Source organism: Leptidea sinapis, chromosome 20, assembly GCF_905404315.1.
Source record: "Leptidea sinapis chromosome 20, ilLepSina1.1, whole genome shotgun sequence".
Classification (NCBI taxonomy): domain Eukaryota; kingdom Metazoa; phylum Arthropoda; class Insecta; order Lepidoptera; family Pieridae; genus Leptidea; species Leptidea sinapis.
The window spans coordinates 11977970-12005116 of NC_066284.1; the positions used below are offsets into that span (position 1 = coordinate 11977970).

Sequence of the window (27147 nt, forward strand, 5' to 3'; positions counted from 1 at the left end):
GCATGTCTGTTCTACATTCTGAGAATTAAGTCGCAAGCCAGCCGTATGTGATTAAGTGTAGTATTAAGTTATTGTTGCTAAATCCTTTTATAGTCAGTAAACTTACAGGCAAACTTTGTTATGTTTGAAGGTTGTCAAGTTAGAAATCAAAGAGCGCAATTTGACATTTGTTTTTCATATTCTTTTGAGTTGAAATAAATTCTGGTATCAATCAGAGTTAATGATTCTTTTAGAAATTTATTTTTTTTCCTTTCAAAATAGGATATGATATTCACTTATTGAAAGTAAAAAACTACCTTTATTCGAAAAAGTATACCTCAGATCTGAGAAGTTTTGTTTTTCATAAGAATATGATTGTAATGTAATTTCGTATAGTAAACCATATTATTTAATAGCGTACGGACGGTTGCTCACTCTCCATCTGTGGTATAATCAAGAAAGTCATTTATGTTATAGTAACGAGTATAAATAAATACACCTTCGCACGACACGCCACAAATTAGGATATCATCCCCGCCATCTGGATGTGTGGCGGTCCTCCACAGTGCGGTTTTCAAGCCAACTTACGCACGCCAAGCTATGGAATTAGCTTCCTTGTGCAGTATTTCCTGACATGGGTACCTTCACAAAAAGGCGTACACTTTTTTAAAAGGCCACTCTTGTGATTGCAGGAGAATGTGGGCGGCAGTGATCACTTAACATCAGGTGACCCGTACACTCGTTTTTCCTCTCACAATTACAATTACCACACAAAAGTTTTTTAACAATTCTTTTCAATTTAATAATACATTTGGTTTGAACATTTTCTGGGATCTTGTTGTAAACGAATATGCATCACCCACAAAAGACTTACTAACTCGAGTTAACCGGGTAGGCATTATAAGTTTACGTCTGTTCCTGGTGTTAATATTATGGTTATAACAGTTTCTAGCAAATTCACTTATGTGCCTCTATGAACATACATTATATTTTCAAGAATATATTGAGAGGTAAAAGTTAGGATGTTTATTTCTATAAATTTTGCTTTCAATTGTTCTTACAAATAGTGCGAATAGCCTTCTCTGCAGCAATTTTGGTTTACACTTCCAACCGCAGTCCCCCTGAAAAACGTGCTCTGGACAGGTCACGAAACGTCGGGTTAAATAATAATAAAAGTATACTATACTAATATAAAGGTTGATATTAACATTACGTATTAATTTTGTACGTATTTTAACGGTTATTTGTATTATATGTTTAGACTTATTAGCTTCACCCTTAGATTAAAGATTGGTCTCCGCTGCGCTCCAACTACATACCGCAGGCGTAGTCGCAAAGTGTGGCAACTTTTACTACGCCCAAGAGCCCCAAGCCAGTCTCGAACAATGTGTGTCGTTGACGTGCCACATGTTCTGATAAACTTTCTAATAATTGAAACTAAAACGCCGGGTTGCGTAGTAAAACTTTGTAAAAATAATACTTCAAGAAATAAGAAAGACACTGAGATCACATATCATTAGTAAGTATTTTGTATTTTATTCATTTCAAATAACACGAAGCGTATGTTACATAATTTGAACGATGCCATTGAGTGTCAAGATGCCACGCACACAAGCATGTAATCGTTGCCGTAATAAAAAAGCTATTGTTCTTAGGTAGTGCAGCACCTAGTTGGAGCGCAGCGGAGACTAATCCTTAATCTACAGTTTCACCTTAGTTGTCACATCAATATGAAGGCTTATTTCGAGAAGATGTAATAGAAGCATTGTTCAGTTAGCAATAACGAAAGTACAATTTGTATACACGAGACGAAGACGAACTCGAAAACGAACAGGAATTACAGTTTCCGCCGAGTTATATACGAGTACATTGTGTTTGTATACCCACTAGGATAATAAAATAGATAACTTATTATTATAAGCAGCAAACAAATGTACTATGATAATTAAAAGTATTTATAAATTAAATGAGAACTTTTTATAAGTGTTCATTGAATACATTTGAATATCTTATATTATGCTTAACTGCATTATATTTCTGAATGATACTCATAAAACTAATTTTTTCATTCAAATTATCTTTTAGTTGACTTTTTAGAATTCTACTATGTATTGAAATTTCAATACAGATGTGGCAGGCAACTTTAGAAATTATCTTTTCAAATGTTTTAAATAATATTTCAACTGAAAATGACAAAATAATTAATACTTTTATATTTAAGTTTACAGTTATGGTTAAATAACGCGTTATTTTTTTCGATAACTAGCTTCGCTAACTAGATGCTATTTTGTAGCTATATGGTTCTAACCTAAAGCTACCACACAACTCGGGGGTTGAAATAAAGTAACCTACTTAATAGGGTACGAAAGTGTAATGTTTACTTCTGATTTGTTTACCGATATTTTTTTATGCTTCTCAATATTTGAGAATATTTTTAATCAAATCAAAGAAACAAAATAAAATATGAACTGAAATAAAAGCGACACGTGTAATGTCTGCCTGAGAATCCCGGTCGGTATGCTTTCGTACCTAAAGTGCGGCGTGACAATCTGAATATGTTGTTTGTGAACAGAGCCTTATACGACTTGCCCAACTCTGTAAGTATTATAACCAACATCGAATTCATCTATATGGTTATTTTACAGAATGGTCTAAATGCCATCCACCTTGCGTCCAAGGATGGCCATGTAGAGGTGGTGAGAGAACTTCTTGACCGTGGGGCAGCAATCGATGCTGCGACGAAGAAGGGAAACACCGCATTGCACATCGCTTCTCTTGCTGGTCAAGAGGCTGTTGTCCGATTACTGGTCCAGAATGGAGCTCAAGTAAGCATTTTTTGTAATAATTATACCTAGCATAGCACATCAACATTAAAATTTTCACTAAATCCATTCAATTTAACTTATAAGATGTACACAGCAGACGTACATCTGAGGTATGCAACATTAGGTTGCACAATACGTCAGCTGTATAGCTACAGATATACTGCAATAAGCATTGCGGTGACGCGGACTCACGAGATTTCACCCATCAAAAAATTGGGTTACTATATATATTTATTTTTTTAATTATTTATTTATTGCGTGCGCCAGTCATGAGCATGTCGGAGACGCGAACCCATAAGATTTTCCCGTACCAAAAATTGCCAAACGCGGTTAAAGAAGTATTCATTCCATAAAATCTAAGCTCTTTTTAATCCGAACATAACTCCACGATATTTTGTACATATAGATATAATATTTTATATATAAGCTTTCAGACCCCTTTTTGAATAGAGTTTTGAATGGAACTTTACAGAAACACCTAACATTCTTATTTGTAAGGCCCTGTTAGTTTAAAAGTGCCATTCAAAGTTATATGTAATAAATCTGTCAACAAAGTGCCATTTTGTAACATCGTCATATATTTTATGACGCATGAATATTGCTCTCGTAAAACATTTAGTCCATCCATACTGCACTCACATACAGAAGTAATAAAAGGAAATTGCAGGCTATATTTATAGGTATTTGAATCATTTGCATTTAGAATACGCAGTGAATTGCATTCGTCCTGATTCTCTTAAAACAAGCCGTGAACAGCATTATGATCCTTATGTGACCCAATTTATTAGATGTTAATAACTTTATTGCCTATATATTTTATAGTGTCTATATTCGTTTGATTGATCGGTCAATGTTATTAATTGTTTACGATTGTTTTATTATTTTGGGCTTGACTTCGTAATGTTCAGTTGTTTTGCGAATATATATTATAGCCCGAAGATTTTAAAACTCAGGTATATGAAAATTACTTATTTCTGAATATTTTTACAAAGACATTGAGTCTAATCATGTACGTTAGTCTAGATTCTTTTTATAGCAAATCTTGTAGAATAGTGGTCAAATATTACAATTCAACATCAAACTATGTAATTTATAATTGAATATTACAACCATTTCTAATAATCTAATATAATAAGTTCTGATAACCTCTTACTTGTAATTCGAATGTCAATACAGCTTATTGATGATAACCATGAAATATTGTCCCGAGGACAACCCAAAAGGAAATTTCGGGTCTTTATTGTACTTGCATGGAAGCTCTCTAAAGAAGGCACAAAACGTGGAATTTCCGGTACTAATAGAAAAAATTAGTAAGGTCTTACTTCTGGAACTGTTATTACTGGAAGTTTTTGAGAGATTTTTGATGCCTCCTCCAGAATCTCACCATTATACCACACGCTTCCTCATCATCTGGATCTGTGGTATTCTTCCCCAGCTGTGAAATGAGAATCTTTTCGAGGTGTTTTCAGGACGATACAACACGTGTGCCTTCAAATAAAGCGCGTATATTTTGTACCATTTGTAGTAGTTTTGCGTGTGTTGGAATATACTTGTTTTATTCCTTAACCTTAGCGAGCTGTTCTCCTTACTTAAGACTTCCGGGACTATGTTTGGGGTACCAAGATGTTGAGCCCGGTAAGTCGCTATACCTGGACAATTCACAAGTACATGCACAGGAGTTTCTTCAGGCACCATGCACGCCCTGCACATGGGGCTGTCAGTTATGCCCATATTGAATAGATGTTTATTATAAGGACCGTGATCAGCTAGGTACCACAACAGCGCCCATTTTTGCCGTGAAGCAGTAATTTATAAACATTACTGTGTTTCGGTCTGAAGGGCGCCGTAGCTAGTGAAATTACTGGGCAAATTTGACTTAACATGTTAAGTCTCAAGGTGACGAGCGCAATTGTGGTGTTGCTCAGAATTTTTGAGATTTTCAAGAATCCTGAACGTGCGCATTGGAATGGGTAGGGCATATCAATTACCATCAGCTGAACGTCTCGATCCTTATTTTCTTAAAGAAAAAAAATTATATAGGTTGGACTTTATATTGATTTTTTTTTGCAGGTTAACATTCAGTCCCAGAATGGCTTCACACCTCTATATATGGCTGCTCAAGAAAACCATGACAATGTTGTAAAGTTTCTTCTCTCAAATGGAGCTAACCAAAGCTTGGCTACAGAGGTAAGTCTATATAAAAATTCTGATCATCATCATCTCAAAAATTTCACGAATCCTCATCTCATTCAAACTCAAATATTTTTATTCAAAATAGGATATGAAGTCACTTATTGAAAGTGAAAAACTACAACCAATTTGGAAATAAATGCCTCAGACCTGAGAAGAACGGGCGCAAAAAACTCAGCGGGATTCTTATATTTTTAAATAAAATTTCGATACAATCACATTTATAATATAAATTTTCCATTTCTATTCCCAATCTGTTATAAATCATTTACTTTATAGGTAGTCCTTTACCAGATAAAGGTTTTTTTTACAATTCTTTTGAATGTCGTAATAATAATTAATTACGTTTATTTAAATTTTATTTAAGTTTAAATTATGTTTCTTATAATATTATTTACAAACAGGTAGGTAGTAGAGTATTCATCACCTATCATGGTTAGCACCTGGTGACAGACGGATGGACAGCCAAGTCTTAGGGTACGGCACCCTAAAACCAAGAGGGATGATTCAATTTATAATAGGTATATATGTACGAGTATATATTGTCATACTCGTAACACACTTTTGTTTCGTTTTATGGCGCTCTCTCTTTTTCTTTCTCCACCTTTTCATTATACGTCTCTCTCAAACGTATTCAAAATGTGAAAACTTACAGTGTCGTATATCTTGTACGATGGTATGGAACTCTTCTTGAGAAAATCCGACTCACATTGGCTACGTTAAAAACACAGACCATATTTTTCATAAGTATACTTCACATTTATTCCGGAAAGCTGTTAGATCTGATTCCTGTCGCTAAATTCCACCTTCACACCTTCGCAAGAGACGCCACAATTTAGAATATTATCCCCACTATCTGGACGTGTGGCGTTCTTCCACAATGCGGTTTTCAAGAATTTTCTCCAACGTGCCTGTGATTCGTCTAGTGTTTTAGGAGAATATGAACTACGTGCTATGATCACTTAACATCAGGTTATGCTTTTTCCTCCTATTCCATACAGAAACTTAAGCGGTAAATTATTCTTACAAAACTTATAAACTGATATTAATTCCTCATTTTTCTCCGAAGCAACAAATGGCGCTCAACTTCATAACATGACATCTGTGATAAATACTATCTTGACTCCCGCTTACCACAGTCCCCAATTGTGCTCTGGAAAGGTCAGACTAGTTAGAATAATTATAAAAATGTAACTTTTACGCAAAAACTAATGTTTAAAACACAGTTACCTAGTTACCTAGTTAATTCTTAAAAACTGTTTTAAAGAAAATACTATATGCAACTGACATTCAGTTCTTCAAAGTAACACGTTATATATTTAGGACGGGTTCACACCGCTGGCTGTGGCGATGCAGCAAGGACATGAGAAGGTGGTGGCTGTGTTACTGGAAGCTGACACCAGGGGGCGCGTCAGGTTGCCCGCGCTGCATATTGCTGCTAAAAAAGACGACGTAAAAGCAGCTAACTTGCTGTTAGAGGTATGAACTCTTTGCCTTTCACTAAAAAACAAGAATCTCCTAAAATTGTATTTGTTTAGCGTGAAGATTTTTAAGTACAATAATAATTCATCGTAAAAAATACCTAACCCGTTTGCTCGATTTTTTCAACTCAAAACTAAAAAAAAACAGCAGCTTTGTCGCTTAGCGCCTCGTGTTTCACGTTCTGTGTTTGAATTCCGACTGAACGCGCATCAAACGTCATTTCGTGAGCAGAGGTCACTTGACCGCTGCACGGTTCAACGTAAAGCTTAGCGGCTGAGTTATTGTAGGTCTATTCTCTATAAATTTTGGTTTTCTTATAATAAATAATACAATAATTAACAGAATGAACACAACCCGGATGTGACGTCAAAGTCTGGTTTTACACCGCTTCATATCGCAGCACACTACGGCAACGAAGCGGTTGCTCGTTTGTTGCTGGCAAAGGGAGCCGATGTCAACTGTGCGGCAAAGCATAATATATGCCCGCTACACGTTGCTGCTAAATGGGGTAAGTGGATAGAGATATTATGTTAAAGTGGATAAGTGGCTATTTTTCCATACAGACATTCTTAACTGTTTTGTGCTTGGTTTTTAACCCTAGATTAAAATTATTTTCAAATAAGATCAATAGCATCATTATCTGTGTTTTCCTGATAAGATTTATTTGATATTTTTGATTTGCAAATGCTATAGTACTTTAAAAGTACTTAAAACAGCTTAATGATAAGGTCACAAGCAGAGGCCTAGTATTGAAATCCGACCAATAAGCGAAAAAAAAACACAGACTGTGTTGAAGTATTTTGATTTTTATTCTTTCAATTCAGTTTCCAAAATTTGGTTAGGGTTGGTAAATTTTTGAAGGAGGTAATTGCCGAGAACTAAATCCTGATGTTGAGTTTTTAAATCACGGTTTTTATTCGGAACTGCAGTTGTCTTTATTCAAATTAAGTTACAAAAAAATTAGGAAAACATTTGACCTAAAGGCCTTCCTTGCAACTTCCCGCTAAGCGCTTAAATTTTATCTAATGCATAACTTTTGTGCTTTTTAAGCTCAAAAAGATAGCTGCTTTACGTCTTTGACCTCTTTGAGGTGAAAAGTCTGGCGAGAGTTTAATAGAACAATCATTCTGAAATTTCAAACTGCAATAATTACTTTCGAATGGATGTACTGATTTTCTCTCGGTTGACGGCATTCGACGCAGTTTTTTAAGTCTCATAAAGTATTTTTAAGTTTGAATTGTTCGAACAAGGAATTTCGGAGTAATTCCGAAATAAACACTTTTTTCGGTTTTCTTTCGTTCACGATATCTCTCAGACGAACTCAATTTATAATTGGTGGATCCGGCAGAATATACCAGGATAAAACTCTTAACTCAAAACTGGTTTATTTTTAGGCAAAGAAAACATGGTCGGACTCCTATGCGACAGTGGTGCGAACGTTGAAGCGCGCACCAGAGATGGATTAACTCCTCTTCATTGCGCCGCACGATCAGGCCATGAGCGCGTCGTGGAGGCTCTGCTGGAACGTGGTGCACCTATCACCAGTAAGAGCAAGGTAAGCAATACTGTAAGATGAATTACCATCCTGAAGTTCTCTGTACTCTACCAATATGAATCGGCATCTTAGAGGGCAAGAATTTCCAGATCTAATCAATTGGCCATAATCAGCTCAGTAGCAGCAAAGCAGAAGCTGACCTACGGTAGAGATACGTCTATTTGATCTGGATATAAAAGTTTTTATAATACATGCTTCTAAACGTTTCCATTTTCAAACATTACAAACTAATAATCTTAAAATTATATTATAACCGGCTCAAAGGACCAACATTTTTCTGACGTTTCAATTAATTGGTACAAAAACCTTACACGATAATTTAATGTGGACTTTGAAATTGGAATAATAAATAGGCAATTTGTGCCGAATTTGTAAGACTCACTGCGACCGGTGTATTCGCGCCTTTCACCATCCTAAATAGACTGCATTCTCGAGTATTCCTTTATTTACATCGCAATGCTTAAATTTTTGTTACCAGAATGGATTAGCACCCCTGCATATGGCAGCTCAAGGGGATCATTCTGAGGCTGCCCGTGTTCTGCTATCACGTAGGGCTCCAGTTGATGACGTCACTGTTGACTACCTCACAGCGCTTCATGTAGCCGCCCACTGTGGACATGCCAAAGTTGCAAAACTACTCTTGGATAGGTAAAGGCTTAAAGTATCTTTAACTTTTTGTGTGTGTGTGTGTGTATGTATGACTACTTATGTACGCACACAATTATCACTCATGGGAATGATTGTCTGGTTGCATACTGAGGGCCGCAGCTTATATTTGTACCTAGAAATTACACCCTCATAGGGATCTAATTTTGTCTCCTCATCAAACTTTGTAATATGGATAATATATATTCTTTCCTTCAGTCAAATATCACTATCACCACAATACATGTTATAGAACAGAAGCATAACTCATCGGTCTTATTATTATTTATTCATACGTCTGGGCGGAGCGCTAGGGTTGGTACATACTAAAAGATTGATGACGCGCGGCGCAGCGTAGCTAATTCAAAAACTCTTATAGCGACCAGTATCTGTGGTGTACGGTGTGGCACGGAATAGTTTTGTCTCCCCAAGATCGCTTAGTGGCCGTGTAAATCGTGTGTATGTGTGTGTGCGTTCGCTCTGGTATGAATATAAAGTACTGTACTGTACTATCACTCACGTATTTGAAAATGTTATAATGACAGAAATGCAGATCCAAATGCCCGGGCTCTGAATGGCTTCACTCCACTTCATATCGCCTGCAAGAAGAATAGAATCAAAGTTGTTGAACTACTGCTGAAATACGGAGCAAGTAAGTATTCATTATTTTCAATTTCATCATAAGTTTTTGACGTGAAAACTTCTTTAGTCGCGTTATTATTTAAAACGAGTTTATAAATAAATTGAAATTTATAATTTATTTGTTTTTAAACGTTCTGAAATTTCAAATTTTAGTATTAAAAATTCTAAGTTTTTGCTTCTAGCAGCAGACTCTGCAACTGCTAATTTTTTTACTTCAGGTAATCAATATTGATTCAAGTCTAAACTAAAATCATATGCATCAGGTATCCAAGCGACTACAGAATCAGGACTGACTCCGCTCCACGTGGCATCGTTCATGGGCTGCATGAATATCGTTATATATCTCCTTCAGCATGAGGCCAACCCTGACGTGCCCACTGTGAGAGGGGAGACTCCGCTTCATCTAGCTGCGCGGGCTAATCAGGTATATTTCATTGTATATTAATTATCAACTCGGCGAAAAAACGCGCGTTATGAAAAAATGATGAGAGTGAAAATTTAAGATGCATGCGCATCACTGTAACATAAATGTAACAGGTTGAAGTTGGTTCCTAAAATTTTCTGACGTTTGCATCATTCGTTATTTTTTTGGTTTCTTCATCCATTATTAGGACAGGCAAAGGGTTCAAGCCCATTTAGCCGGATTTATTATTTAATAATTAACCGTCAAAGCCATCTTTGAAAGAATTTTGTTCTTTCTTTAAACGTAGAATAGCACGAGGAATAAATCTTTTTTTTTTTTGCTTAGTTAGGCCAAAGAAGTATAACTTCTTGCGTGCACACATTAGTAAAAACACACTTTTTTCTTTGTTTTACATCCTTGAGTCAAGCCCGTCAGTAAAGCTGTCAATAATAATTAAAACCGGAAGACGCAGTGTGGTAGATACAAGATGAACCGACGATCTGGTCAAGATCGCCGGAATACGTTGGATGAGGGCAGGGTAGGACCGATCGTCGTGGAAATCTTTGGGGGAGGCCATTGTCCAGCAGTGGATGTCTTCCGGCTGATGATGAGGATTATGAAGCGTTTATTTGAATTATTAATATTAATAATTTCTTACTACCTAACATTGTTTTAGACGGATATCATCAGAATCCTTCTCCGCAACGGAGCAGCCGTCGATGCGAAAGCGAGAGAGAGACAGACTCCGTTGCATATTGCTTCGCGCCTCGGCAACGTAGATATTGCCGTCTTGTTGCTGCAACACGGCGCTGACGTGCGCGCGATCACCGCAGACCATTACAACTCACTCCATATTGCTGCCAAGCAACATAATCATGACGTGAGCATTTTTTTTTATGTAATAGAACGACCTGCAAGACAGATTGCCACGCGTAATCAATAACGTCCGATCTGAGTTTTGATGATTTTTATGCATAAAGCGTATTTTTTTATAACAGTAAGGAATGAGACGAGAAGGACGTTCAGCTGATGGTAATTAATACGCCCTGCCCAATATGCAGTGCCCTATGCAGTGCCGCTCAGGATTATTGAAAAACCCAAAAATTCTGAGCGACACCACAATTGCGCTCGTCTCCTTGAGACAAGATGTTAAGTCTCATTTGCCGAGTAATTTGACTAGCTAGGGCGCTCTTCAGACCGGAACACAATAATGTTTACGCATTACTCTTCACGGCTATATAGGGATATTGTAGGATTATTTCAGTAGTATTTACTACCAAATTAACCATATTACTTAATAATAATTCGCATGCGATTTAAAATATATTATATTTTGATAAAAAATCTTTAAAAATTATTTTAACACGATTTGTATGTTGGATGCAGCACTTTACAATCTATTTAGTTATGTATTTGACAGCCATTGTAAAATACATTATTTGATTGAAATGAGTGGCAATTGAGTTTCTTGTATGTTCTTCTCACGAGCTCTACTTTTTCCGAACATATGGTAGATTCTTAGAACGCTTAGTTTAAGCCTAGCTGAAAATAGAATATTTGACTTTGAAGCTTATTCCGGTGTAATTTGTGTCATTTTCCATTGTTCGACTTTGTTTTCATACGACGTGATTTATCTGTATGTATAGAACGTCTAATTAAACTGACTTTAATATTTAGGTGGCAGCCGCCCTTATAGAACACAACGCTCCGCTTACAGCAACGACTAAAAAGGGTTTTACAGCGCTCCATTTAGCTGCTAAATACGGAAACCTCAAGGTAATTTAATGATTACAATGACTTCCTGATTTTAGTTGCCTTAAGAGTTCAAAACTGTAGGAATAAAAGAGCAAAAAAAGCTTTTCCGAATTTATTTTAGCCGACTGTATATCAATCTTGCGCGTGTCTCCATAAACATGACAATAATCAATATCAGTATCGCGATCAGAATATCATAATGTTGACACTAGTGTTGTTACTGGAACGAACATAAACTTGTTATGCCTACATATCGATTAAATAATAATAATATTGACACACTTTTTACACAAATTATCTTGCCCCAAATTAAGCATATATAGCCTGTGTTATGGGTTACAAGACAATGATATATTTAATACAATATATTAACTTAAACATACATAAATACTTTTAAACATACATGACCCGGAAACAAACATTCATATTCATCATATAAATGCTTGCACCTACCGGGATTCGAACCCGGGACTCTAGCTTAGTAGGTAGGATCGCTTAAATCGATTTATCAAGTCTCTTGTTGGATGATGTTTGACCTTCTGTAGAAAAGGATCCCAGAAAAAAATGAAAATGTGTTGCGAGAATAAGAATAAGAAGAATAAAAAAAACAATACTTTTTTTTGTGTGAAATCTTTTACTATAGCATTAAAATGTCACTCTAAATGGTACTACAATTCATCACACATTAATGAATAAATTATAATGTAAAAATATATAAATCAAGCTTATAAATAATACTAACAACGAAGGGCAACTAACTATGTTATTGGTATTTTTAATATTCCGCATTTCTAATTATTTATTAATTTTAGGTTGCCAACCTACTTCTATCCCACGGGGCTTCACCAGAACAAGCCGGTAAGAATGGAATGACACCACTGCATATCGCAGCGCAGTACGATCAACAGGCTGTCGCTAATTTACTGTTGGAAAAAGGAGCTGATGCCAAGGTATCTATCTATCCTATCAAGAACAAAAATCATTGAAAAACATAGCAGATATTGCATGGTAATAATTACATTTTCTAAAGAAAAAGATGTGTGAGATTTTCAAGGTACTTTCTTCCACGTACAAGAAAGGTTTCTTATGCGGTGTTTCCAGGAAAATACGACATGGGTACCTATAAAAAAAACCCTAAAGGGCCGGCAACGCTCTTGAATTTTCCTTTGGTGTTGCAATATCAGATGACCCGTACGCTCGTTTGCACTCTACTCCATGATTAGAGCTTACTATATGTTAATAATGATTATGATATTTGCGCGGTGGTCGTCTTTGCCTTTAAAAATTATCCCTCTATCTTCTCGAGAACCTTGAAAATGTTATCCATGTTGTTGCCATGATAATCTTGCATAGCAGCCATCTTGAATTTAAAAAATAATCCCATATTCTTTCGCTTCCTTCCTGAGAACCCTGGGAACGAAATCCATATTGTTGTAATCATTATTTTGCTCAGCGGTTATCTTTTATTGTAAAATATACGTATACAATAGAATCCCCCTTCATAATCGATCCCTTCTAGCTATCAAAAAGGGATACATCTATTGTATTGACCACATATTGACAAAGACCGACAAATTAAATTTCACTATCTTAGCCAGAAGACGTGCACTCCTCACCCAAAAATCTCCACGACGAAGGTTCTGCGCTGCCCTCATCCAACCTATTCGAGCAAACTTGACTAGATCATTGGTCCAAGCTTGATTCGACATCTAACACATCGCACTGTGCCACCATGAGAAATAAAGATGTCTGATGAGCCTCCAATCAAAATGGCATTTTCTGTATTACCAGGCGGTCGCGAAGAACGGTCATACAGCTCTTCACATCGCTGCTCGGAAGAACCAGATGGAGACAGCAGCCACACTTCTGGAGTACGGAGCCACCAGCGAAGAATCCAAGGCTGGATTTACACCACTTCATCTTGCAGCGCAACAGGTATTGCATAAAATAATTACCGTATTCACGATGTCATGGGTATTCCTAAAAGTGTCTATTCTTTTCTAAAAGGTCGATCTCTCTTGGGTCTCTTCTAAGGTTTCAAGAGAAAATGGCTGTCTATTTATTGGCTGAATATTTTTTGACTAAGCATCATATTTCTCAATCAGGGTCATACAGAAATGTGCTCTTTGCTGTTAGAGCAAGGTGCAGAGGTGGATCACCAATCAAGAAACGGACTTGCTGCGTTGCATCTGGCAGCTCAAGAAGACAGAGTGCCTGTCGCACAGTTGCTAGTTAAAAATGGAGCACAGGTGGGTTTACTTATTTATAAATTATTAAAGGTATTAAAGATAGATTTATGCACCATAAAAACATCTATTGAAATTGTGATAATATCAATAAAAATACTTCTTTGTAAAGTTTACCAAACTTAATTTTAAATATTGTGTAATTTTGTAGGAAAACAATGAAACTCGTCGAGCAAGATGTTGTTTTTCTTTGGATTTTTCTTTCTGTCTAGTAAAATTTTATTTGAATTTTGGCCTTTGTTAACATATTAAACTAGACTAACTAAAAACTAGACTATTTCATTTAAAAATTCTATTTCAATCTTTCAACAAGAGTGTTCTGACATTTTTGTGGATCAGGTGGATATATGCACTAAAGGCGGGTACACACCACTCCATATTGCTAGCCATTACGGACAAGCGAACATGGTCCGATATTTGCTGGACAATGATGCATCTGTGAAGGCACAGACTACACATGGGTAAGACAAATACTTAAGTTATTATCCAATACTTTTAACAATTTTGTTAAGTTGCATCCTTTAAATAACTCAGAACCGGTTGTGGAATCTTTGAGCCATCAACGGCAATCTTAGTAAATGAGTTACCATTCATTGAACTACAATATTTGACCATTAAATATAAGTTGAATAATTTCCTGTGAAAAATGCTAAAGCAGCAGTATTTTATATTTTGATGAACATTTCCCATAGGGTAACGTTTAATAGGACCATTTCATTCCAAAAAGGACATTTAACCTCTGTGTTTAGCGTTTCTATAGAATATGAGAAGGCTTTTGACTCTATCGAAATATTTAATTTGTGACCGTGCAATGGAGCTAAGTCGTTATATCTATGTGCGGAGGTATATGACGCTGTCACAATGTTTTTTTTAAATTCTTTTATTTGTGGAGACATTATACACCCGAAATTGTTGTCAAATGCTCTAGAGGATATGCTGGCACTGGAGTAGCATGATCGTGCCAATAAAGACCAAAACGTGCGAGTACATCTCACACTTGAGAACTGCAGACGATATTGTCAAAATGGCTGAATAGCTTGGTTAATTCTACACATCGCATAGTCTCCGGATCAACTTTGACAAACCACAAGGCACTCTCAAACTCAATGAATTATTTACTCCAGTCTGGGTGTCACGGAGAAATCTTGAACTTATCCCACAATATGTTTTCCTAAGACATATACTCTAATAAAGCAATTGCGACATTGAGAAAGATGCCAGCAGAACAATTAAACTGGCTGGGTTGCTATTGAGACACATCGTTGAGCCTTCTCGTGGAATATACCCCAATGCCCGGAGACCAAACTCTTTAATCAGTGTGTCTTGTCCGTCATGACAAACTGATTTCAGTCGTCGACACCCATGGTACATAGTCCACACGATTCTGGATGCAGTACAACTAGTTTAATATTTATGTTGCAAATTAAACCGTCTGTTATATGCACAGAACAGGTAAACTGTTCTGTGGTTATATGTTTATTCAACAGTGAAGCATCATACCCTTTCTGTTCTATACAGTTCAAGAATTACATATTTTCAGGTATACTGCGTTGCATCATGCAGCACAACAAGGCCACATCAATATTGTCAACATTCTTCTGGAGCACAAAGCAGATGCGAACGCTACTACTGTGGTATGTTTTATTTATCAAAAATATATAAAAGGCAAAAAAATTCAAAGCATTGAGAATGATCATCTTGTTACAGAATGGCCAAACCCCACTGGATATAGCCTCGAAGTTGGGCTACGTCACAGTTATGGAAACGCTGAAGGAGGTCACGGAGCCCTCGGAAGCTCAAGCCACTCAGGAGAAATACAAAGTGGTCGCACCAGAGACGATGCTGGAGACTTTTATGTCGGATTCCGAGGAGGAAGGAGGTAAGTTTTTATAGGAAGATGTAAAGGAATAAGCACTTAGCTTCTTGATTGGGCCAGTGTGTCTGTAAATTTGTCCCAGAATGTTAGCAGTTTTTTCAGAATGCTGCAGGTGTTTGGCGATAGGATTTGGGATGAAGTTCTGATATTCTGTTTTCTTTGCTCGGGCACTTTTCTGCACACACTATGTTTTTTTTTGCCTCCAGCTTTTTGAAAATAATTTTATTTTAGGTTGCGTATTTATTATAAATGCTTAAGTAATTTCTAAGACAACACTTGTAATGATGTGGATGATTTTAACGTTGTTGTTTATTTAGGTGAAGATGCAATTCTAAACGACCAGCCATACAGATATCTCACAGCTGATGATATGAAGTCGCTGGGAGATGATTCTTTACCCATTGACGTCACCAAAGATGAAAGAACCGAATCCGCCATGAGCCACAAGAATATTATGGAGATATCACAAAGTAAGTGTTTGGTTTAACATAATACTAACAGACTTACAATCACTAAGTCATATTGAATGAATAATGTTTCGCTGTATTTTTAGGGCTTAAAAGACATCTAATCTTATACCTTATTTTATACACTAAAATAATAGTATTTTAACAAGATTGAGGTCCAGGGATAGCCCTGGACCTCAATCTTGTCCTTATAGACCTTAATACAACCAAAACTCACAATCTGGGTAAATAAATAAAAACAAAATACCTATTTCTATCACACGGGGGCTTATGTAGCCTATAAATTTTTATTGTCGTCTTTGCTCAAATGAATCTTTTTTTTTACATTTTAGCATCAATGAATGGTATTGGATATCCTCCACACGGCGACGTGGTTGTCAAGAGCATCAGTCACTACAGCACTGCTCAGGCGCCCAACGCATACTGTTACAACGTCGACCCAACAGTACCCAAGTCTGTACACATTAATATTTATAAACATTACATTTAAAAAATCCAACAAAATCTAATTTATACGGGGTTACAGGTTCGGCCTAGATCCTTAGAAGGTTGTGATATCTATAATTTTTTACTAATTTCACTATGAAACATCATACCCTAAAACTAACAGTAGAGATATTGTAGGTACTTTGATTTTTTAAGTCATAACTTCTTATTGGAGGGTTTACCGCTTCGTAACGTAACGCGTTACGGCGCTAGTTTGTCTGGCTTCCCTTTCTCTCACGCATAAGGCAGCGGTAGGCCTCCTCTCTCACTATAACCAATTATTACTTTTCTAGGATTAAATAATGATGCTAATAATGTACATACACATAATTCTAATGTAAATATTCAAGAATCGTTACTAAGAATATAATATATTTTTTAATCAATAGAAGATTTTATTCATAAATAACCTTTCCTAAGCTTTTTTGAAGTTAAGCAATTTCAATAAAATAGTTCAATTTAGATTTGTATAAGTTATTACTTCTGTCGAGTGTCCCGAGACGCACATTTATTTATTTATTTAATATTGAAATTGTGTAACTTGAGAAAAGCTTAGGTTATTACTGAAACTTTTTGTATATAAAATGGTAAGGAAAGGTTATTTATTAATAAAAAATTTTATTGATTAAAAAATATTTAATTCTTAGTTACAATTCTTGAATATGTTCATTAGAATTTTTTGTATGTACATTATTTGATCCTATAAATGTGACAATTGGCTTATAGTAGCTATTAAAAGCAACAGAATTTTTACATTGTATGTCATCTGAAAATCTTGCAAAGACGGCTTCGACAATTAATTATTTAGATATTAAAGAATATTGCTGTATGGGCTTGAACCCTTTGCCTGTCGTCATAATTGACGAAGAAACCAAAAAACGACTGTCGCAAACGTCAGAAAATTTCTGAAAACTTTCATTTATTATTTATTTTAAAAGTAGAAATAATAAATACACAAATGCACTTGGATATCTTAGATATAATTACTTACAATAATTACAATTTATTTAAGACCGTTTTAAAGCCATTAAATCATAACGGTAAAAAATGGTTGCAATTGATATTTTCTGACGGTAGTATCGGGTTATGACGCATCGATTAACCCTCCCATAGGAAGAAATCATTTAAAAATTATTACTTGTATATTTAAAGCGAATTATTTTATTTCACTTTAACAAAATCATAGCCACATCCAGTATCTCTAAGTATAAATGTATGTATTCATAGGAGGACAAACGAGCGTACGGGTCGCCTGGTGTTAAGTGATCACTGCCGCCCACACTCTCCTGCAACACCAAAGGAATCACAAGAGCGTTGCCGGCCTTTTAGGAAGGTGTACGCGCTTTTTTTGATGGTACCCATGTCGTATCGTCCCGGAAATACCGCACAAGGAAGCTCATTCCACAGCTTCGTGGTACGAGGAAGAAAGCTCCTTGAAAACCGCACTGTGGAGGACCGCCACACATCCAAATGGTGGGGATGATATCGTAACTTGTGGCGTGTCGTGCGAAGGTGAAATTCGGCGGCAGGAATCAGGTTGAACAGCTCTTCGGAACACTCCCCGTGATAAATGCGGTAGAAGACACACAATGAAGCGACGTCTCTACGCAACGCCAAGTGATCCAGCCGTTCACAGAGTACTGGGTCCCCGACAATTCGAGCTGCTCTGCATTGTACGCGGTCAAATGGATCGAGCTGATACTGGGGTGCGCCAGACCAGAGATGACAGCAATACTTCATGTGAGGCCGGACCTGCGATTTGTAGAGCGTTAGAATGTGGGCCGGCTTGAAGTATTGCCGTGCTCTATTTATGACACCCAGTTTCTTTGAAGCCAGTTTGGCTTTGCCCTCCAGATGGCCACGGAATTGGCAATTGCCCGAGATTTCGAGACCCAGTATTCCGATACCAGGCGAGGCTTTAAGGGAAGTGTTCTCGAAGAGAATACGGCAAATGGGGTTTTTTTTTGTGGTAAACGCGCAAACTTGAGTCTTCTGGGGGTTAAATTGGACAAGGTTCAACTTACCCCATGCCGCGACCTTCTCGAGAGAGGACTCGATAGAAGACACAAGTTTCTCCCGGCACTGGTCGACGTTTTCCCGAGAGAGATCTGCATGGCCCGTGTATACGGCATCACCAGTGCTGTCGTCTGCATAGCAATGCATCTTGGCGGTGTCCAACATATCATTGATATGCAGAAGAAACAGCGTGGGAGATAGCACACAGCCTTGGGGCACTCCAGCGTTCACTGGCTTGGGATTCGAGCAATAACCGTCGATAACGACCTGTATGCTGCGCCCAGTGAGGAAGCTGGAGGTCCACTTGCATAAGCTCTCGGGAAGCCCAAATGATGGAAGTTTTGCGAGGAGCGCCTTGTGCCATACACGATCAAAGGCTTTCGCTATATCCAGACCAACTGCCAGGCCTTCCCCCTTGCTTTCAATAGCCGCCGCCCATCTATGTGTTAGGTATACCAGAAGATCACCAGTCGACCGACCATGGCGAAAGCCGTACTGCCGGTCGTTGATCAACTGGTGACCCTCAAGGTATACCAAGAGCTGGCGGTTAATTATGCTCTCCATGATTTTGGAGAGTAGGGGAGTAAGTAGGAGCAATAGGCCTGTAGTTTGCCGGATCCGAACTGTCTCCTTTTTTTGGGATCGGATGGACAAGGGCTGACTTACATGAATCAGGGACTACGCCTTTTGAATAAGAGTGCCGGAATAAACGCGTTAGCACCGGCGTCAACTCAGGGGCACACGTTCTAAGCACGATTGGAGAAATGCCATCCGGCCCGCTCGACTTCCTGACGTCCAACGACTGTACTTCAGGCATGGAGCTCTGACACCGCGGGATGGTCGGCGGTGTTTTTCCGTTGTCGTCAAGAGTCGAGTTTGAGGCAAAAGTGCGTGAGTGCACAGGAGATCGGCTTTCTCTTTTGCCGTATGGGTCAGGGTGTCATTCCTCATGTGCAACGGCGGCATGGACGGCTGGTTAAAGTTACCAAGAGCAGCTTTCGACAACGACCAGAACTTGCATGTTCCGGTCGGGTAACTGGAAAGCTGCTCGCCAATTTTGACGACGTGCTTCGATTTCGCACGGGCGATTTGCCGCTTAAAAAATCTGGAGGCACGGTTATATTTCCTCTTCAGAACTTTGCAGTTCGGATCCTTTGTACTACAGAGCTTGGTATAAAAATATCCATGCCCTGCAGTATCACATCGGCTACTGCAACGGCGCAGGCACTAGGATCATCCGAAGGGAAACAAACCCTGCCCCAAGGGTAGGATGCAAAAAAGGGACGCATCCTATCTCAATCTGCTGACTTGTAGTGCCAAACGCGGCGGGTCGCTGGTGGTCTGCGACGTTGGCGTCGGATAGGCACTACAATCCTGACCAGGCATTGGTCGGATGTTCCGAGAGGGGCGTCGACAGAGACCTGGTAACCATCGGGATGTGTAGTCAGCAGAAGATCTAATAAGGACGGCATGTGGCTATCCACATCCGGGAGCCGCGTCGGCAACTCAACCAATTGGGACAGACCATACGCCAATGCAAAATTATGCACAGATCGAGCAGGGGCGTAGTCTGTGGTACTTGATCCAAGCCATTCGGCATTGTGCCCGTTGAAATCACCCAAGACTACGATTTCAGCGGAGGGGATCTGAGCAAGCACGTCATCAAATGCCGCTTGAACGCAGCCCATGAGGTGATCCGTTTCTGCGTTACCACTATGGGACCTGTAGACACACGCATAGATGCGGACGCGGTCCTCTAAATCTACGCGGAGCCAGAGAGTAGACAGGCCCCTACCCTCAAAATTGCCGAGATGGCGACAGCAGATATCCTTCCTAACGTACACACATACCCCGGCATGAGGCATGAAATTATGCTCAATTTTGTACCCGGGGTACGTTAAATATGACGTATCGCTAGGTCGAGATACCTGCATCTCCGTAAGGAAACACAAGGCCGGCTGCGCCGTCTCAAGGTGGTGGTGGACGGCGTTTAAGTTGGAGTGAATTCCCCGGATGTTACAAAAGTCCACATTAAGCGTGGAGCGGGGTGCCGTGGTGTTGCTGCCCTGTTTGTCCTGTGACATACGCGGTACTGTGCCCTCCCCAGAATACGAGGGGCAGCCCGAGCGCGAATGCTCGGGTAGGGATTCTCCGGCGTTACAAGAGCCGGTATCCTCCTGGGGTAATTTCTCTTTAAATACCACTCTCATATTTTGTTGGGGGTGGGGGGGGGGAAGGACAGGGGGGAATGGCCTCCGGTCCTCGACACTAACCTATGCGAAACATAGCGGCACTAGGCCGCTACTTCACGCCGGTATTCTGTGCGGGTTACTTACCCGGACGAGTCTGGCCCGATTGTGCTGACATCATAAGACAGCAGCGTGACTCTCCCACTTTCAAAAAGCCCGTAGTCGCCTCTTACGACACCCTTGGACCTGGGACTACCCTATTCTTTTTACGCCCCGAGGCAGCACAGGGAATTTTCCTTGTATTATATTGTATTTATATGTAAAATTTTCATGTCAGTGTCTTTATGTTTAATCATGTGAGAATAAGGCTGGGATGCTTGCTATTCCCTATTCTGTGGGTTGCACCAACTAACTTTATCAATATCAAACATGTTAAAGTACCGGTTATGCAAAATATGCGTTGCAACATTTGACAATTTTTAGGTGACGTCATAACTTTAACTGTTAACCATAACCGCCCAATCTTGAAGCCGGTTAAAGCTAATATTAATGTTAAATAGCTAAATTGCAACCTGCCACAATTTTCAAATATATATTCGATATTTACTTGATATTTCACTTCGAGCACTTTTCTTGGTATAGGTATAAATTGTTAAATTCGCGTCAGGACACGTGACCTGATCGAAAATTCGTAAGACAGTCATTGAAATTATAGATGAAAGTTAATTTTTGTGAGAGATGAACTTATTATTATAAATTTATTGTGATATAATTGGAACAGTTCTAAATTGTTAAATTTTTTACATAATATAAATAGTCAATAAATGAATATTGTATTTACAACATAAATGCTAGTGCTATAATATATAACTGATAAAAAATTTCGTGCGAAATAATTCAAAACTATTCAAAAATGCACAACATTAATGTTCAAGTTTTCACTTCTGCCGGCACTCCCGTAGTGCAACCCGTAATTATTTTAACTTTAACTATGCCAAGAAATATGACGATGCAACACATTCTCAGTCTATGTTAAAGTCAGTGTTACTGTTAACGTTAAATTTGACTTGAATATATAACAGCTAGAATGATGCCACCCAGCCTTTAATGTCTTTAAACCAAAATATATTTGCTATTCCTACATAAATATGTAAGTCAATCCGATAATCACTTAAAAACCATTCGAAGTAATGTAAAAAAAAAGATAATTCTGCCCTATTTAGTTTATAATTTAATAAAACTGTCGATACTTTCAGATGTTTCGGAACATTTTAATTAATAATACTTCATGCGCATGCTTTCTGAACTCCTGGATTGTAGGAAAAAATTGCAATGGAAGAAGTAAGTTTAATTTTGTTTTCACTTTGTTTGAATTTGGACAGAATGTTTGGGAAAAATTTAGCACATGAACTGAAAGAGCTTTACAAATGTTCAAACATGCATTTGGAAGTTGGTGCAAAGTTTAGCATAAAAAAATGCTAACGACATTCGACGACTATATCTATAGATATAATATAATCTAGTGCTAAAACTGAAATAAATATTTCGGTCTCAGACCCAACAACCTTCAAAATTTTGTAGTAAAAATGCTTTAAACCTAAACAATTTGTGATTTTAAAGTGATATCCTTCACTTCTGGAATTAATTATACAAATTACCAGTGGGAGGCTCCTTTGCACAGGATGCCGGCTAGTTTATGGGTACCACAACGGCGCCTATTTCTGCCGTGAAGCATTAATGTGTAAACATTATTGTGTTTCGGTCCGAAGGGCGCCGTTGCTAGCGAAATTACTGGGCAAATGAGACTTAACATATTATTACTCAAGGTGACGAGCGCAATTATTGTAGTGTCGCTCAGAATTTTTTTTATTTCTCTAGAATCCTGAGCGGTACTGCAATGTCATGGGCGGGGCGTATCAATACCTAACCATGAACGTCCTGCTTGTCTCGTCCTAAGGGACAGTAAGCTGTATTAAAAAAAAATTGTAACCAAAATTTGTGAACGATGCGGCACTCGAACCCGCTCCTCTCCTAACATGCATTATTGAGGCTCAGTTGGTAAGAGCGCTCGGACGGAACCCGAGAGGCCCGGGTTCGAGTCCCGCAATGTTCATAAATTTTGGTTACAAATTTAATTTGTTGTAAACCTATCACTAGGAGATATACTTTATTATATGTAAATATGTAAGGTTAAATTAAAACGAGTGATTTTTTTGTTATAAGTTTCCTGGTATCGTTTCTGGTGGATGCCCGCGGAGGAGCATTGCGGGGCTGGCGTGGGGGAGGGATAAGAGTCATTGTACCCCCACTATCAGCACACCGACCTACCAGGATAACATGCAGGTAAGATGAATACAAGTGGCGCAGATAATAGGATTGTTTATATTAACAAGAATACAGGGACAGTAGCTTCCGCCGTTTTTTCTTTCTTCTCTCTGAGGATGCCGATGTTACCAAAACGGCTATAGCGATTTAATAGACATCAGAAATTATTTTAATGCAATCAATTTTGAGAAAACAAAGATTTTTGTACGATTTTTGTGCTGCAGAAGGGATATTCGCGCATTTTAATAGCTTGATTAAAGCGCATTGAAAGCTAATAGTGTGTATTCGTTATTTACCATTGCCTTTCAATATATTCTTGATACAAGTTCTATGATAATACCCGGAGCAAATGTTATTCGTCGAAGAAACATAATATTAAGTAAATCTATTTTTGGAGGAAGTGTATGCCTTTACAATTGGACCCCACAAAAAGTACAAAATACACGTGTTAACTAAGAATTATTGTTAATAAAAGTAAAGTAGTAGTAGTAGTGGTCGTAAAGTTTGTTATGTATATCATAAATGACTTTATAAATCATACCAAACCTTGGAAATTGCAAGACATGACAGAAATTGCATAACTTTAATGTTAGTAAGTAAAGAAATTGGAAACGTAAAATCATTATAATACTCAATATTATGCTGACTGTACAGCTTAAATGTGCACCCACTTCTAATCCTCTTTTTTATTTGTATAGAAAAGGTGATGCATGTTATACGAGAGTTATTTATGCATCTACTATTACCGGTTACATTATCTTTGGACATGACATCGATGACGTCACAACGATTTGTTACGGTGTGCAAAACAAGCATCACTAAGATATTATTATTAATAAATAAACAACGATTTATTTTGTCAGTATAATAGATGAATGTAATCGTGTTATGCTGTGATGCTGATTATTATTATTATAATGATGAAAAATCAAATAAAGGATCTGGGTTAGGCACAAAAAGTATTTATTTTTCTAACAGAACTATTATAGAGACACAGAACAATAGAAACTACAGAACTATTAAGAAACAAAGTCAAAACGTAACAATGAAAACTTTAATAACAAAGAAGCACGAAAATATCATGACATGACGTAACGGTAATGAAACTAGAAACCGTACTTACGCAACAGGACGAGCGTGAGGGGGTGAAAGGAGAGCGTGAGGGGGTGAAAGGGGAACGGGAGGGGGATTCAAGTTCCAGCAGGGTCCGGAGCTGATATGGCCGTAAAGTATAAGTGTCTATTCATAGACAAGTACGACAGATAGTTTGACAGTAAGCTTTGTGTAAAATAATATCTACTATTTAATCATGTTCAATTTATAGTACAATTTTAATTTGTAGACGAAAGTTCGTTAACTTTACAGATATTTAAAGCCGTCGCGTATAAACCATATGCCGCCCCTGATGGAAGGTGAAGCTTTGGCAGCCAGGGTGTTGGAAATGGGTCCTGTATCTGCCAAGTTCTTGGGGTGAGTAGAACTTTAATTATTACAAAACTGGCGCCAACAAAAATAATTAATATCTTTCTAGTATTGTTTATGTCGGAGAATAAGAATATACAAGTAATATCGCCTGTATTATTATATTTTACTCTGTGTATTGGGCTGAAATTGGGATGGCGAACGTCATCTTTGTGTTTGAAGTTGTCACTGTGTACGTTACTGTCGGTGACGTGATTGAAGTTAGTTATTATTGTCCATCAGTAGAGCGCTCATTGAGAAGTCGCAGTCGTCTTCAAGCTAGCGCCCGCTCCGGTTGTGCGCACTGATCGACTTAAAAACAAGATGGTCGATACCAACACGGTGACGCCCGATTTTAAATCCAAATAAATCTCCGATATATATATATAAATACTAAAATAAAATACTAAACATTATTCTAAATTTTATTTTATTCATCTTATTATAAATACTTTAAAAATATAAGTAGCCATAATCCATCTAGAAAATTTCGCATCGAATGGTGGCAGTTTCATGTCGATACGATCAGTGGTTTAGGCGTGATTGAGCCTCAAACAAAGACCATTTTCATTGTAAATATATATCTCGTCTTTATGGTTGTCCATTCTTGTGGACGTTGAGTACGACAGCAAGTAAAACACAGCCTTACAAACACACGGTATAAAAATCAGCAAGAAACGTTACAATCTTAACGTTTGGGTGTGTGTGGGACTGTGTGTGTGTGTGTTCGGAAGTTTTCAGGATTCTATTTCAATTACATGTTCCCTATTATTTGAGTTTATTTTAAAGCTTAGTATTATTTAGGTAACTAAATGATGCTTGTTGCAACTTATATGGTCTACGTTTTAGAAAAATGTTATTGACAGACAGACAGACTGACGACGTATTTATGACGCTTCCTTTTTTCTGTTGGAATTACGAGACCATCAAAATAAAGTAAAAGTAAAGTATATCTTTCATTCATGACACACAACATATAATAATATACTGTATAATATCATTAACAAAACAGAAATATAATGTCACCAACAGGACAATCACTTAGAATTTTTGATATTAAGACTAGGATAGCCCCTATTTTAACACAAATATTCAGTGGACACCTACGAAGTCGACCAGTTGACATCAGCGACTGGTCGATAAATAACGGTAACGTTTACAAAAATCATTATATTTTCCAGTCCCGTGATACTAGAAGTCCCACACTACGCTTCACTGCGAGGAAAGGAACGAGAGATTGTCATACTCCGCTCTGACAACGGCACGAGTTGGAGGGAACACAACACTGACGTCACTGATGACGTAGTTCAAGACATACTCAACGAGACTCTGGAAATCGAAGGTATATAAAAAGGCATAAAAGGCATTTATTTTCTCAATTTACTAGATACTTTGTCATTCTAATATACTAGATACTACTACCGCTTCGGAAACAAATGGCGCTCTGAGAGAGAAGAAGCGGCGCAAGAAACTCTATAGGCAGTCAATACTAGTGTGACATATTCAGTTAAAATACTTTTATCTACACCCATGATTTAAATCCTCTATTAAAGATTCTAAAACAGTTAGCAGATTTAAAAAAAAGTCTTGTATGTAACTGTTGATAATTAGGTAACACTCATGTGATATTATGATCCACTTTTACTATTTACCCACATTCGTGTTTCCATACCAATTACTGAACATTAAAAAACATATGTAATTACTGAACATTAACAATAATCGTTACTTTAACCTGAAGCAACCGTTCCAACTGTTATATATTCCAGGACGCAAGGATGTAGAGCACTCGAAAAGAGATAAATGAACAAGAACTATTTGATTTATGGCGATCTTTACTTTGTCTAAAACATAATTTTTATAGAACTGGTTTCCCTAATTCATTCTCCATATGCTATATATTTATTATATGTTTTTTAGAAACAAGCGAGGATGAAAAAACCTGGGAAGCATCTCGTGTCACGCGGATACTGACACACGATTTTCCGCAGTATTTCGCCGTGATATCACGTATAAGACAGGAAGTCCACGCAATCGGACCTGAAGGTAAATCGATTCAATAAAATAATGCATAAGGTTTACTAGTGCTAGTGTTGGCTCCGCTAGGTTTCATAAAATCACTTAGAAACGTGATTCGCCTCTACACGAGGCATTTTCAGGAACTGTTGACTCACAAAATATTGGATAGAGAGTGAATGAAACGTAGCGGATTTAATACTCTGCTGTTGGTGGAATAGGTCATTATTTATAATATCATACATGGCAGTTGATGCCTATAAAACATAGCCTAAATTTATTAAATTTCTATAGTCAATTATTGTTTAGTCGCAGATCAGAACATAATTTGACAGTTAAAGTGTCCGCGACTGAGGAAATGTTTCGATAGATCAACCTAAAAAAAGGGCCAAGTGCGAGTCGCACTCGCCCATGAAGGGTTCCGTAGCAGCAAGTAACATAATATAAAAGTTCTTGTAGTTCGTTGTAACTTTGATCGATGTTTTAATAATAGTGTATTTTTTTAAATTAAGATTTAGTTTTATAACTCTCTTATTTTAGAAGTAACAGGGGGGCCACAGATTTTACCACATTGGTAGTGTCTCTCGCG

The 27147-nt window shown here is 37.7% G+C and overlaps 1 protein-coding gene across 1 annotated transcript in view; it reads left to right on the plus strand.

Annotated features, from left to right (window-relative positions):
- Positions 1-27147, plus strand: part of LOC126970074 (ankyrin-2-like) — a 105155-nt gene that overhangs the window by 32195 nt on the left and 45813 nt on the right. Inside the window, exons 3-25 of the mRNA XM_050815743.1 lie at positions 2625-2804; positions 4875-4991; positions 6318-6473; positions 6819-6984; positions 7871-8031; positions 8510-8679; positions 9222-9328; positions 9582-9742; positions 10398-10601; positions 11399-11497; positions 12289-12426; positions 13268-13411; positions 13582-13725; positions 14062-14183; positions 15263-15356; positions 15430-15601; positions 15916-16068; positions 16398-16518; positions 22077-22097; positions 22980-23099; positions 24447-24551; positions 25724-25884; positions 26463-26588. Coding sequence (XP_050671700.1) covers positions 2625-2804; positions 4875-4991; positions 6318-6473; positions 6819-6984; positions 7871-8031; positions 8510-8679; positions 9222-9328; positions 9582-9742; positions 10398-10601; positions 11399-11497; positions 12289-12426; positions 13268-13411; positions 13582-13725; positions 14062-14183; positions 15263-15356; positions 15430-15601; positions 15916-16068; positions 16398-16518; positions 22077-22097; positions 22980-23099; positions 24447-24551; positions 25724-25884; positions 26463-26588 — 3142 coding nt within the window. The remainder of the gene's footprint in view (positions 1-2624; positions 2805-4874; positions 4992-6317; positions 6474-6818; positions 6985-7870; positions 8032-8509; positions 8680-9221; positions 9329-9581; positions 9743-10397; positions 10602-11398; positions 11498-12288; positions 12427-13267; positions 13412-13581; positions 13726-14061; positions 14184-15262; positions 15357-15429; positions 15602-15915; positions 16069-16397; positions 16519-22076; positions 22098-22979; positions 23100-24446; positions 24552-25723; positions 25885-26462; positions 26589-27147) is intronic.